Consider the following 11,779-nt stretch of genomic DNA (forward strand, 5'->3'; position numbering starts at 1 on the left):
TTTTCAAACCCTGTGAGGAGTAGGCTACCAGAAATATGTCCACCCTTTACCGAGAATTCAAACTTAAAAGAGCAGAACAATTTAGACTACAGGGGAGGAGGCAGGCGAGACTCTACGGCCCGTCTCCTAGGTAACCCCTCGGGCAGCAGTAAGATCCGCACACGGTGTGAGAAAAGAATAGGTTTTCGGGCACAAGGTGTTCGAGCTTGTGTTAACTCTTTCGTACCTATTTTTCTGTGAACCATTACTTCCCCTTGTTCCAAGATCCCTACCATATACGTATGTAAAGCGGGTGGACGGTAACTAGGAAGCTGAATATTGAAAGGTGGAATACCCTCTGAAAACGTAGTATGGCTGCCGACGTGGCGGGGTAAACACGGTCATACACGTAAAAGCCCACTCGTGTGCATATCAGTGAACGTGGGAGTTGCAGCCCACGAACGAAGAAGAAGAAAGGTGGAATGTTTCAGACCTCCCACTTTAGGAATAAAGAGAGTTTATACATTTTTAACCAACAGAATTGGAGATAAACAGTCCCTTAGAAATATTACATCTAAATATGAAGTTTTTTTGTTTTTGTTTTTTTTTACTGTTGTCATGCGGAATGCAGATACAAATGCATATCAAGTTTATAATGAACTGATGCGCAGGAGTTTTGTGCGTTTTTGTGTTGGAAAAACAATGGAGATGTTGTGTCGTTTGAGTGGTCACGTGATATACGTTGTCACGTGTCTCACGAGTTTCCTGCCTTTGCACCCATTGGCTGCACTGTGCTGGTCTCTCTCTGCCATTCTGCTTGTGTTTCTGTGGTTTCTCCTGTTCTGGTCTGGACATCATTTATGATATAATTATTATCTGTGTGCGCATCATTTCCGGGCCCGGGACTCAAAAGGTCAGAGCAGTTTTGATCATTTTTATTTGCTTTTGGAACAATTTGACATTTAATTTTCTTCATATGTGTTTTTATTTACAAACTGACACAAATGAACGCTGCTCACATGACCATCGTTATCGTGTCCATCGCGAGGATAATGTGTGTGTAAGGAACTTCTGGTTAAGACTCACATAGCGAGAGGCTTGTGAGAGGGACTGGTGAGAAGAAAAGTGGAGAGAGAGGTCTGAGTCGTGGCGTGAGGTGACGGGAGAGAGACTGAAGCGAGATGAAGAAGAGAAGAAGGAAAGAAGACAGAGGAGCAGAGACATCTCCCCGAAGAACATCCACAAAGACACTTTCCAGCTTGCCAGCACCAGGAGATCCAGAAGACAGACCCGTGCGAAAAGGATAATCCAGACAAACCGATTCTTGGAGCTAGCTGCATTTGGCAAGAGTGACCGTTGGGGCAGAACTGTGTTGTGAGTGTGTGAATGGAAACCTGGTCAGCTGAGAGAGTAGAATATCCAGGGATTGGTATTAGGACTTGGATGTATAATGCTTTTGAAATTCCATGTTGTGTGGAGCTTTTGATTTGACGTGTGTGAATTGATAATTATTTTCGATCAGTATGTAAAGCGTACAAATGTATAATGTGTCCCCGGCTTTGTAAAAGAGGAATGAAAGTGCAGTAATTGTTTGAGTGCATAGACGTGTGCTTGATTGAGAATGGAATCTAACCTGTGCGCTAACCCTGCCGGACAACAACAACAAAGTCACTTTAACAAAACTGAATTTACATCAATGCACATTCCCCCAACCTGAACAGTGTGTGTGTGTGTGTGTGTGTGTGTGTGTGTGTGTCTGTGTGTGTGTGTGTGTTGCGTGTGTGTGTGTTGCGTGTGTCTGTGTGTGTTGTGTGTGTGTGTCTGTGTGTGTTGTGTGTGTATGTGGCTGTGTCTGTGTGTGTATGTTGTGTGTGTTGCATGTGTGTGTCTGTGTCTGTCTGTGTGTCTGTGTGTTGGTTGGTTGGTTCCTCAGATCCGGACAGCTACGAGCAGCTGGCGAGGAAGGTGTTTGTTCACGGGGGCGTGTGTCTGGCTCTGGCCATGGCAAAAGAGACTGGCCTGCTGCACACTCTGTGCACGACGCAGCAACCCTTCTCCTCTGCACACCTCGCCTCTTATCTGCGCCTCAAGGAACGGTCAGCATATGTGTGTGTGTGTGTGACGTGTGTGTGTGTGTGTCTGTTTGTGTCTGTGTGTGCGTGTGGGGGAAGGGGGCGCGGGGGAAGGGGGTGAGTGTGTGTGTGGCTGTGTGTGTGTGTGTGTGTGCCAGTGTGTGTGTGTGTGTGTGTGTGTGTGTGTCATGGCTGACCATGGATAGAGTATATCCGACCTAATGTCTAACTGGGCTGTCTGCTTGGACCAAGCAGCGTCGCCTGTGACTGTAGAGACCGATGCGAGAGAGCGAGTCTCTGTCGCAGCGGTCACATGTGTAAACTGATGCTGGTCTGTTGGCTGCCGTCCCGTTTCTGTGAGCGAGCTCCCAGCTCTTTTTTTTTTCCGCTGGGAGCTGAAAGAAACAAACACAAAAAGCACACACGAGTTAACAAACAAAATACACATTAACAGTCCATTTTTTTTCCCAAACATATAAAAGCGGTTGTTTTTGTTTTGGTTTTTTTTCGCTATCAATGTACAAAATTTTACTAAAAAGAGACTCGTATCGTCGAAACGAAGGCTTTTTAACCCTTTATGATATTCTGCGGAATATAGGAATGTGTGTGTATGGAAGTGTGTGTGTATGTTTGTGTGTGTGTGTGTGTGTTTGTGTGTGTGTATGTGTGTGTGTGTGTGTGTGTGATGTGTCGGGTGACAACTGACCTAAATCCCGGCAGTATTAAAGATGACGATGATGATGATGATAATGATAATAACAATAATATGACAATATATAGTAATGATAATAATGATGATGGTGATAATAATAATAATGATGATGATAATAATAATAATAATAATGATGATGATGATGATGATGATAATAGTGATGATAATGATGGTAACAACAACACAATAATAATAATAATAATAGCGATAATGATACTTCAACTACTACTAATAATATACCACTACTACAATAATAATAATAATAATAACAATAAAGTCCGCGGCTCGACCGATTGTGACAGGTACGTACGTGAGGTGCTGAACTCCCTGACGGCCATTGGCTTGGTACAGCTGGAGGCGGGTACAGGGGGGAAGGAGGGTGAGGAGGCCAGGTACTGGGTGCCTCTCGGCCCCTGCCGACAGACCCTGAAGACCTTCGGGGCTTACGCTCTCACAGTGTCCGCCTGTGCCCATCGCTACAGCGGCATGAAGCAGTGCTTTGACCTGAATGGGCCGAATGGTGAGCACAGCACGGCACACAGCACGTTGCGTCGTCTTTCTTACTGTCTGTCTTTCTTTCTTTCTTTCTTCTTACTGTCTTTCTTTCAGTTCCGCCGGCTTCGGAATCCGATTGATGAGAATCACTTTATCACTGAAGAATCTCAGGCTGTTAAAATCCATTTAGAACAATCTGATTAAACCGACTCATTGAGAATCATTTTATCAATAATCTCAGGCGGGGAACATTTCTTGAGAACGGTCTTTTAAAACCGATCCTTTGTCGCAATTCCTGGTCCATTTCTACTCTTCTGTACCTTTTCTCTATCCCACCATCACCCTCATGCCCACACACACTGGCACGCGCTCGCGCGCGCGCACACACACACACACGCACACGCACACACACACACACATCTCCCCGCATGCATCATTCCCTTCCGGTTTTCCTTTCAAAGCAAGAAATCTGGTTGAGAGGAGTGAAGGGAGCGAATTATGTGTAGCCGTGTGCGATTAAAGATCGTCTCCCTTAGACCGTGGTTGACGAGGTTGTGTGTCTGCCTGATGATTCTTCACATCTCTGTGTGTGTTATCAGTTGCACAGTTCATGTGGTTTTTGATCGCTCGTTGTTTTAAATAAGCAAGGTGGGAGGAGGGAACAATGTTTTATTCAGGCGCATGGACGTGCGCGCACACACCGACACAACGAAAAAGAGTCAGGGGAGGGCAGAGAGAGAGAGAGAAAGCGAGAGAGACAGACGGATTAACAAGCATCTACATCTCCCATAACCACTAACAACACACAAATGTTTTTCTTTGTTTTATTTCATCAGTTTTCAATTCATTCCATTTTACATTATTTCATATGGGCTTTGTTTGATTTATTAGTTTTACATATCTTTCCGTTCTTCTGGTCTTTTCCATATGTTTCAAATATCAGTATACGGTTTTGATCTTTTTCTCTTTTGTTTGGTTCTACTTTATTTCAATGAAAATTTCGCAATGCCGCTCTTTTTGTTGTTGAGGTATTCGGTATGAATCAACTTCCTTTGATTCAATGGACGAGATCGCACTGATGCTGCTGGACAGTACCACAGAGGCCATCCTGCAAACCACGGGGTTGAGGCAACGTCTCGGTAAGACAGAAATTTTTGCTTGTTTGTTGATGATAATAGTAGTAGCACAGAATATAATAGAATGTCTTTATTTCCAGTGTACCTTGTGATACACTTTTTTTAAAAAAATCCAAGCTATTTATGTAGTGAGTATAATGCATTTACTGTTATATTTATATTTTTTGTATTCTCTAAACTTGGCACTTTGATCTGATATTCGACCCAACAAAAGATCTGTCATTATTATCATTTTTTGTTCAAACAGAAACTTCTTTTGCCAAGCATGGAAGTTTTATTTATTGCAAACGTTTAGTGGTAGACAGTGGAACAAGGGAAATTACTCTGCTGGGGAACTTAGTTTGCTTTAAACTGATCTTTCTCATCTTAAACATTACATTTTTAAATCATACTCAATGCATAAAAAGCTTGGATTTTTTTTAAGTGCATCACAAGTGAGTCTTGAAGGCCTTGCCTCTCTTGTTTCAAAATGTAATGTTTAAGATGAGAAAGATCAGTTTAAAGCAAATTAACTCCACTAGCATTACAGAGTAATTTCCCTTTTTTACTATCTGCACCAAAACGTTTGCAAAATAAATAAAACTTCCATGCTTAGCAAAAGAAGTTCCTGTTTGAACAAAAAATGATAATAATGACTGCTCTAGCTGTTGGGTCGAATATCAGATCAAAGTGCCAAGTTTAGAGAATACAAAAAATATAAATATAACAGTAAATGCAGTTTGCATATAATTAGGCTTCATTCTTTATTTTTTTGTGCCCATCCCAGAAGCGCAATATTGTTTTAAGCAAGATGACTGGAAAGAACTGAATTTTTCCTATTTTTATGCCAAATTTGGTGTCAACTGACAAAGTAGTTGCAGAGAAAATGTCAATGTTAAAGTTTACCATGGACACACAAGACACACACACACACACACACACACACACACACACACACACACACACACACAGACAACCGAACACCGGGTTAAAACATAGACTCACTTTGTTTACACAAGTGAGTCAAAAAACAACTTGTGCATACTCACACATGCACGCACTGCACACGCACACACATACACACTATCTCCCTCTCTCTCTCTCTCTCAAACACACACACACACACACACACACAACACACACACACTGGCACACGCACACACACACACACACACACACACACACACACACACACACACATACACACACACTGGCACACACACGCACACACACATATACGTTTGAACAGAATCCGCAAATTGCATGTGGATGGGGCTTATGACTAGATCTTTAGGTAGATGGTTGTTGATTGCACAATTCTGTTTATCATACTGGATTTGTTCGAGAGACAGGGCATTGACTGCTTTGGGGGAAAAGCTTTTAGCGAAGCCCTTATACTTCTGTACCGTCGACCAGAGGGGAGCATCTCGAAAATCCCAAAAGCTGGATGTGATTCAAAATCTGTTTGCTATCACCACTATGTGTGACGGGGCATCAGTTAAAAATTGCTCTTCCTCCTTATTGATACTCTATTGTTCATGGTTTTAAAAGATTTCGCTAAAAGTCAGGTGGTGGTTGACAGCATAGTCTTCTGTCTGTCTGTCTCCGTCTGTCCGCTTATCTGTCTGTCTGTAAGGCTGTTTGTCTCTCTCTGTCTCATTCTCTTGCTGTCTATCTATATATCCATCTATCTCTCCAACTCCCTCTCTATCACACACACACACACACACACACACACACACACACACACACACACACACACACACACACACGTTTTAGAAGCAATATGTTGTTGCAGTCCACTTCGATCTACAAAAAGATTTTGATACCACTATTTGTATTGGCTTTCTTTTTTACCTTCATGGACCGGACTGTCGAGGTCATTTTTCAAGTGGTGGAACAGAATACTGTGGGTGGGATGGGCATTTCCATTTCCAGATGGATCTATTCTGACATAAAACAAAAGGTGATGGGTGTTCTCCAATGCAATGTTCTGTGTCCAGTTTTCTTTAGCTTTGAAAAACATCGCCGGAGCTCTTAGTCTTCAATGATTGTTGATGACTTCGCTCTTTACAAAATGTGACCCTCCACCACGGAATGAGTCGCTTTGTCCCTGACCAACTTTCCCGCTAGCGGCGATTTTAGGCGGGTGGGGGTCAGGTTGTCGATTTTCAGATTTTGACTTCATAGTAAACTTTAGGCTTTCTTTTATCTCATATTGAAGTATCTAGGCATAACTGTGTCTTCTTTTGCCTTAAAAGTGTGCTTAAAATGCCTAACCCGTCATTCTGATCGCCTATGACTTCGCGAAATCGATCAACTTTGACAAGCTTGCCCTCCGTCATCTCTTGGAATCGACCGGTCGAATCATACATTGTTTTAAAGGTCAAGTCCGTCTCTTTCAATCTATGTCCTTCTCATTGGTTGATTTTTTAACTACGAGCGAATCGTCGCTTTCAAAATAAGGATACACTACGTAAACAATGCGTCACTATGAAGGAAAATCCCCTCTGTCATTGGCCGAGAGAGGCCACGTGACGAAACCAGCCATTCAGCACGCTAGCTCAAATAAACATGGTCGCAGGGTTCGGAAGCACGTTTTCAAGATTGACTTGGCGATTTCCTGACAAGATACACTTGCGCTGCACACATTTTGCCATTCAATGAAGAAGACGACATTTGTGAGTTTCTAACCCAGTACTTCATTGATGGAACTGACCGTTCATGAAATCGATCTCAGTGAACACGAAGGCAACGCTGATTTCGAAAGCAGACGACGCAGGATTGTCGTTCAGTTTTCATCAACAATAATATTAATTTTGATGTAGATGACGAATCAACATTTGCACTAGATACAGAAAGATTGCAAGCCTTCGCCTGTAATTGCCGAAATCACATGCACCAGGTGCCATCAGTGTTGTGACTGACATGGAAACAAGTGAAACTGACTTGCTGCACTGAAGTGATAGACCTGGGTTTCTCACAGCTCACACAAGGAATGTGCAAGCAAAGTGACTGGGGGACTGGATATAGCTGAAGTGTCTGAAGGTAAGCTTTCTTATTTTACCCACATTGACAAATACTGAAATGTAATGATGGTATAATCAATTGATAATAATTTATTTAACAATGATTGACTCAAGACTGATTTATTGTCTTACATTGGAACAGGAATTCACTGTTTGACATGTGGAATAAAAATGATTAAAAGAATAAAGTGAATCTGAGGAAATTAACAGAATGTAAATTAAAAGATCTCTCTCACACACACACACACACACACACACACACACACACACACACACACACACACACAATGTGTGACACAGTGTGTATACATGTCACTCACACACACACACACACACATACATACACAATGTGTGTCACACAGTGAGTCACATACTCACTCACACACACACACACACACACACACACACACACACACACACACACACACACACACACACACACACACACACTGTCCCTTCACAGTTTAACCATTTAACTGAGCAAGGGGAGGTTCAGGGGCATGACATTATGAACAGTTTTCAGTTTCACAGAATTTGCTTCAATGGATATTTTATGTGAATGTGTGTCAGGTTGGTGTGTGTGTGTGTGTGTGTGTGTGTGTGTGTGTGTGTGTGTGTGTGTGTGTTGTTTTAAATAAATATAGAGTTGTGTCAACAGTAAATACTAACAGTATTACTAATAGCTCAATTTCTTTTTCAGCCCTGAAAGATATGATGGTACTTTATATGCCTGCCTGTACACCAATGAATAATTCTGATATCACTGCTGGCAAGTCATGTCATCAGAAGGAGAGGCTACACCACCAAACTAACTACACTGTCAACTAAAGAACTGTCTGCTGGTGAACTATCTATGAGTGAGTGAGTCAACTGTTAATGTACTATGATTTATAGTATAAATTTACCATGAAGTGTGCAAACTTAGTTACTTTTTACAAACTTTGTCTAGATGTACATGTATGGAATTGTAAACTTTTGCACAGACATTTACATAAATGATATAAGTGTGCATGTGCTTGACATGCCACTATGCATAAAGTAACTTAATGGATTGCAGCGTGTCATGCACATGCACACTGATATGCACACTGATACTCATAGTGATACAGCATTAATAATCACTATTTCATACTTTTATTATCAGTAAACTGCTTTGTCTGATTATATTATGATATATATATATATATATATATATATATATATATATATATATCATAAGTGTATTCTTTTTTTATTTTCTGATAAAATACATAGAACTAGAAGTAAAGCATTTTGTAAAGTCCTGTGTAAAGAATGAAAGCTGTGATGTAAATGTACAAAACTGAAATTACTGTTGATATTTAAGGCATTAATGAATAAACTTTAGAACATATAGAAAATAATTCAAAACAAAGGAAATGAAAAGAGATAAAGAAGTATTACATAACAAACTGTTTCAGGATAAACCATGCATTTTTGGAACATACTGACACCACCGGTGGAGAAAAAAGAGTGGAGGAAGAAGGTTCAATATCAACACCATCCACCCTGATGACACTTTGTACCACAAGAATTGATTACCTGTGCCACATATCTGCACATTTTTTTATTTTTATTTTTTATTTTTATTTTTTTTAGCAGATAGAGTGTTTGTTTGATGAGGTTGTGTGCCTTTATTGTGTGAAGTATGGGTTTGACAAGTAGGTTTTCTTTGCAGATGAAGTGTTTGAAGTGTTCATTTGGATTACGAAATGTATTTCATTTGATGCTATGCTGGGATAAAACACACATGAACTTGTACCTTTTGTATGAGCAGTTTTGTTGTGTGGATCTTTTTTGTTATTTTGTTGTGCTTGTTGTATGGATTATGGTAATATCACAAGCACACTAAGCCAGTGAGCACATTGAATTACAACAATCACATGATTCGGCATCATGATTTAGCATTTTTTACCTCTAATCTGGCATAAATTTTAGTACACATACTGTACATAGCAAAAGTTTCATAGTAATTGGACCACAAACAACACCACAACAAAACTGATCTTAAAACTGGAAGGTTTTTAGTCATGTTGAGCTGATTAAAAAGTAAGTATACTAATACTTCAGTTGCAATTCTTTCCAAAAAAATTAGAAAATTCTTATTTGAATAAAATCAAATACACTCAATATTTTTCTTCCAAATTTTGTGCAATTGTGGATATTGCCACTAACTATGTGTGTGCCAAATTTCATGAACATATCTTGCTTAGAAGTATGTGGTTGCTATGAACATGTTCCAAAACTTTTCGGCCTTGATTTCTCAGTTCGTTACTTTCGCGACTTTAGAACTTCAAATCACAATAACTTTTCACAGAATCATCCGATTTACAAACTTTTTTTTTCGCTGTAAAGGTCATTTATTGCAGATTTATGATATACCAATAACTAAAAATCGACCTCTGGTGCAAAGCGACTCATTTCGTGGTGGAGGGTCACAAATTGGGGAGTTTACAAGCGTTCGGCGCCAGCTCTGTCTCTGTACAATCAGACGACATAGTGGTGATGGCTTTTAGAATTCTACGAGGAAAACGCGATGTATCACTTTTGAAAACTTGCAACATTTTTCAGATTCATTGACTGGATTTGAAAATTCTATCATTGAGTCGTTTACGAAGCCAACACGTGGAAACTGTTGAGTTCAATCAAACACTCGTTACACGGATAAGAAAAACTGACGTTAAGACTCTCAACATACTCTGTGGCTGATACAGACTAAGAAAGATTATATATGGTTTACGGAGCTTTCTCCGTTCCGTTTGCAATTGAACTATGGTTGTGGTAAACAGTCCTTGATACCTTACTTCTCTTGTTAATTAGCTTCTCTTTTTTAAGGCGTTTGTTATAACGATGCAAACCTGTTGAGGACCGTGTCCTTTATATCGGAATAACGACAGGAAGAGTGGAAGGACTATAACGACTGGATATCGTACCACTTACTTTGAAACCACATGCTTGACGTCATGTCTGTTACAGAGAATGGCATCAAGGCCCTGGAAGTGGGCTGCGGGACAGGCCGCCTGTTTCTCCGCTTCGCATCCATGTTCCCCAACTCCCACTTCACTCTCACAGACCTGACCTCAAAACCCATGGAGCGAGCCCGCCAGCACGCCCAGCAAGAAGGTCTGACCAACGTGGCTTTCAGGACACTAGACGTCTTGGAGGTGCCGGACGATTTCAAGGAGGCCTATGACTGGATAGCCTGCGCTGAAGTCATCCACGATCTTCCGTACCCGCTGAAAGCACTGCAGGGGATCCACAAGGCGCTGAGACCGGGGGGTGATTTTTCTCTGGTGGACAGATTCGTGTCCAGCTACGTGGCTCAGAATCGGGACAGTGACGAGTCGGCTGCCTTGTACGCCATCAGCACGTTCAAGTGCATCCCAGAAAGTTACCAGCAGCCAGACTCAGAGGCTCTAGGGGCGTGCTGGGGAGAGGAGAAAGCCTTCCAGCTGGTCCGGTCAGCGGGGATGAAAGCTGTGGGCTTGTCCAGGTGTCAGGGGTTCTTCACTCTGGCGGTCTGCATGTGTGAGAAGGCTCAGTGACGAGGGTGACATGGCTTGGTCGAACCGAGAGCTGACATGTATGTCAGGAAACGATGATTGTGGGGGTGGGGGGTCGGAAATGAAAAATGATTAGTCTTTTAGTGCACATTGTATTGTGGATGAATTAGTATAATTTTCTGGTTTAATATTAGACAATCCGACAATACAAGATTTTTCATAAACAGTACTTGGTTGCTTTTTTTTTTTTTTTTTTACTTTGGGAAGAATCCGTGTGTGTGTGTGTGTGTGAATAAAAACTTTTGTCAAACGCCACAGGCATATATTCTGGACGCATGCAATTGAGATTATTCATTATCATTATATTATTTACTATATTATCATCATCATCATCATTATAATCGCCGTTATCATCACCACCACCATCATCAACTTTCGATGACAAAATATTCAATCAAAGATTTTGATTTTGTCCATATTCACAGATTTGTTATATTAAAATTAAATAATTTTTTTTTTTTAAATATATATATATAAAGACAAGCCCGGCGCTTCCCTTATTTTTGAGGAAGTGTCTGGATTTGTTCCAATGTACCTTTTGTTTACCTGGGTGCTAGCTGAATCGGTAGCATAAGCAGCATTGACTTTAAATTGTGTACCTTGTGAATGGAGAGAGTTACCACTCTTTACTACTTGTTATATTGCCTTTTACTTACTTCTTAAAATATATATGATCCGCTCAACAGCAGCAGACTGTATATTCGTCCATAGTGGTAGCATTTGTCTTCGTAATTTTAAATACACATTTGTGGCAATTTGGCAAAGTCTGTAAATTCATTTAAATCAGTCGATTGTC

General features: G+C 40.8%; 1 protein-coding gene and 1 long non-coding RNA gene across 2 annotated transcripts; both read left to right on the forward strand.

Annotated features, from left to right (window-relative positions):
- Positions 1 to 3,151: 3,151 nt before the first annotated feature.
- LOC143293656 (S-adenosylmethionine-dependent methyltransferase Rv2258c-like) lies at positions 3,152 to 11,094 on the forward strand. The gene is made up of 3 exons (XM_076604782.1): positions 3,152 to 3,283; positions 4,287 to 4,397; positions 10,397 to 11,094. Exons 1-3 carry the CDS (start codon positions 3,250 to 3,252, stop codon positions 10,963 to 10,965), a joined length of 714 nt encoding a protein of 237 aa, XP_076460897.1. The 5' UTR covers positions 3,152 to 3,249; the 3' UTR covers positions 10,966 to 11,094.
- LOC143293657 (uncharacterized) lies at positions 6,459 to 8,981 on the forward strand. The gene is made up of 3 exons (XR_013056794.1): positions 6,459 to 7,421; positions 8,103 to 8,259; positions 8,842 to 8,981. It is a non-coding gene; the product is annotated as an uncharacterized LOC143293657 (long non-coding RNA).
- Positions 11,095 to 11,779: the final 685 nt, after the last annotated feature.

The sequence above is a fragment of the Babylonia areolata genome, chromosome 19 (genome assembly GCF_041734735.1).
Source record: "Babylonia areolata isolate BAREFJ2019XMU chromosome 19, ASM4173473v1, whole genome shotgun sequence".
Lineage (NCBI taxonomy): Eukaryota > Metazoa > Mollusca > Gastropoda > Neogastropoda > Buccinidae > Babylonia > Babylonia areolata.

Bases quoted from the DNA above. Each gene is read 5' to 3' on its own strand.
- LOC143293656 (XM_076604782.1), top strand. From the start codon at position 3,250: ATGAAGCAGTGCTTTGACCTGAATGGGCCGAATG. The intron at 3,284-4,286 runs GTGAGCACAGCA...TTTGTTGTTGAG, and splicing joins TGACCTGAATGGGCCGAATG to GTATTCGGTATGAATCAACT. The intron at 4,398-10,396 runs GTAAGACAGAAA...TGTCTGTTACAG, and splicing joins GGGGTTGAGGCAACGTCTCG to AGAATGGCATCAAGGCCCTG.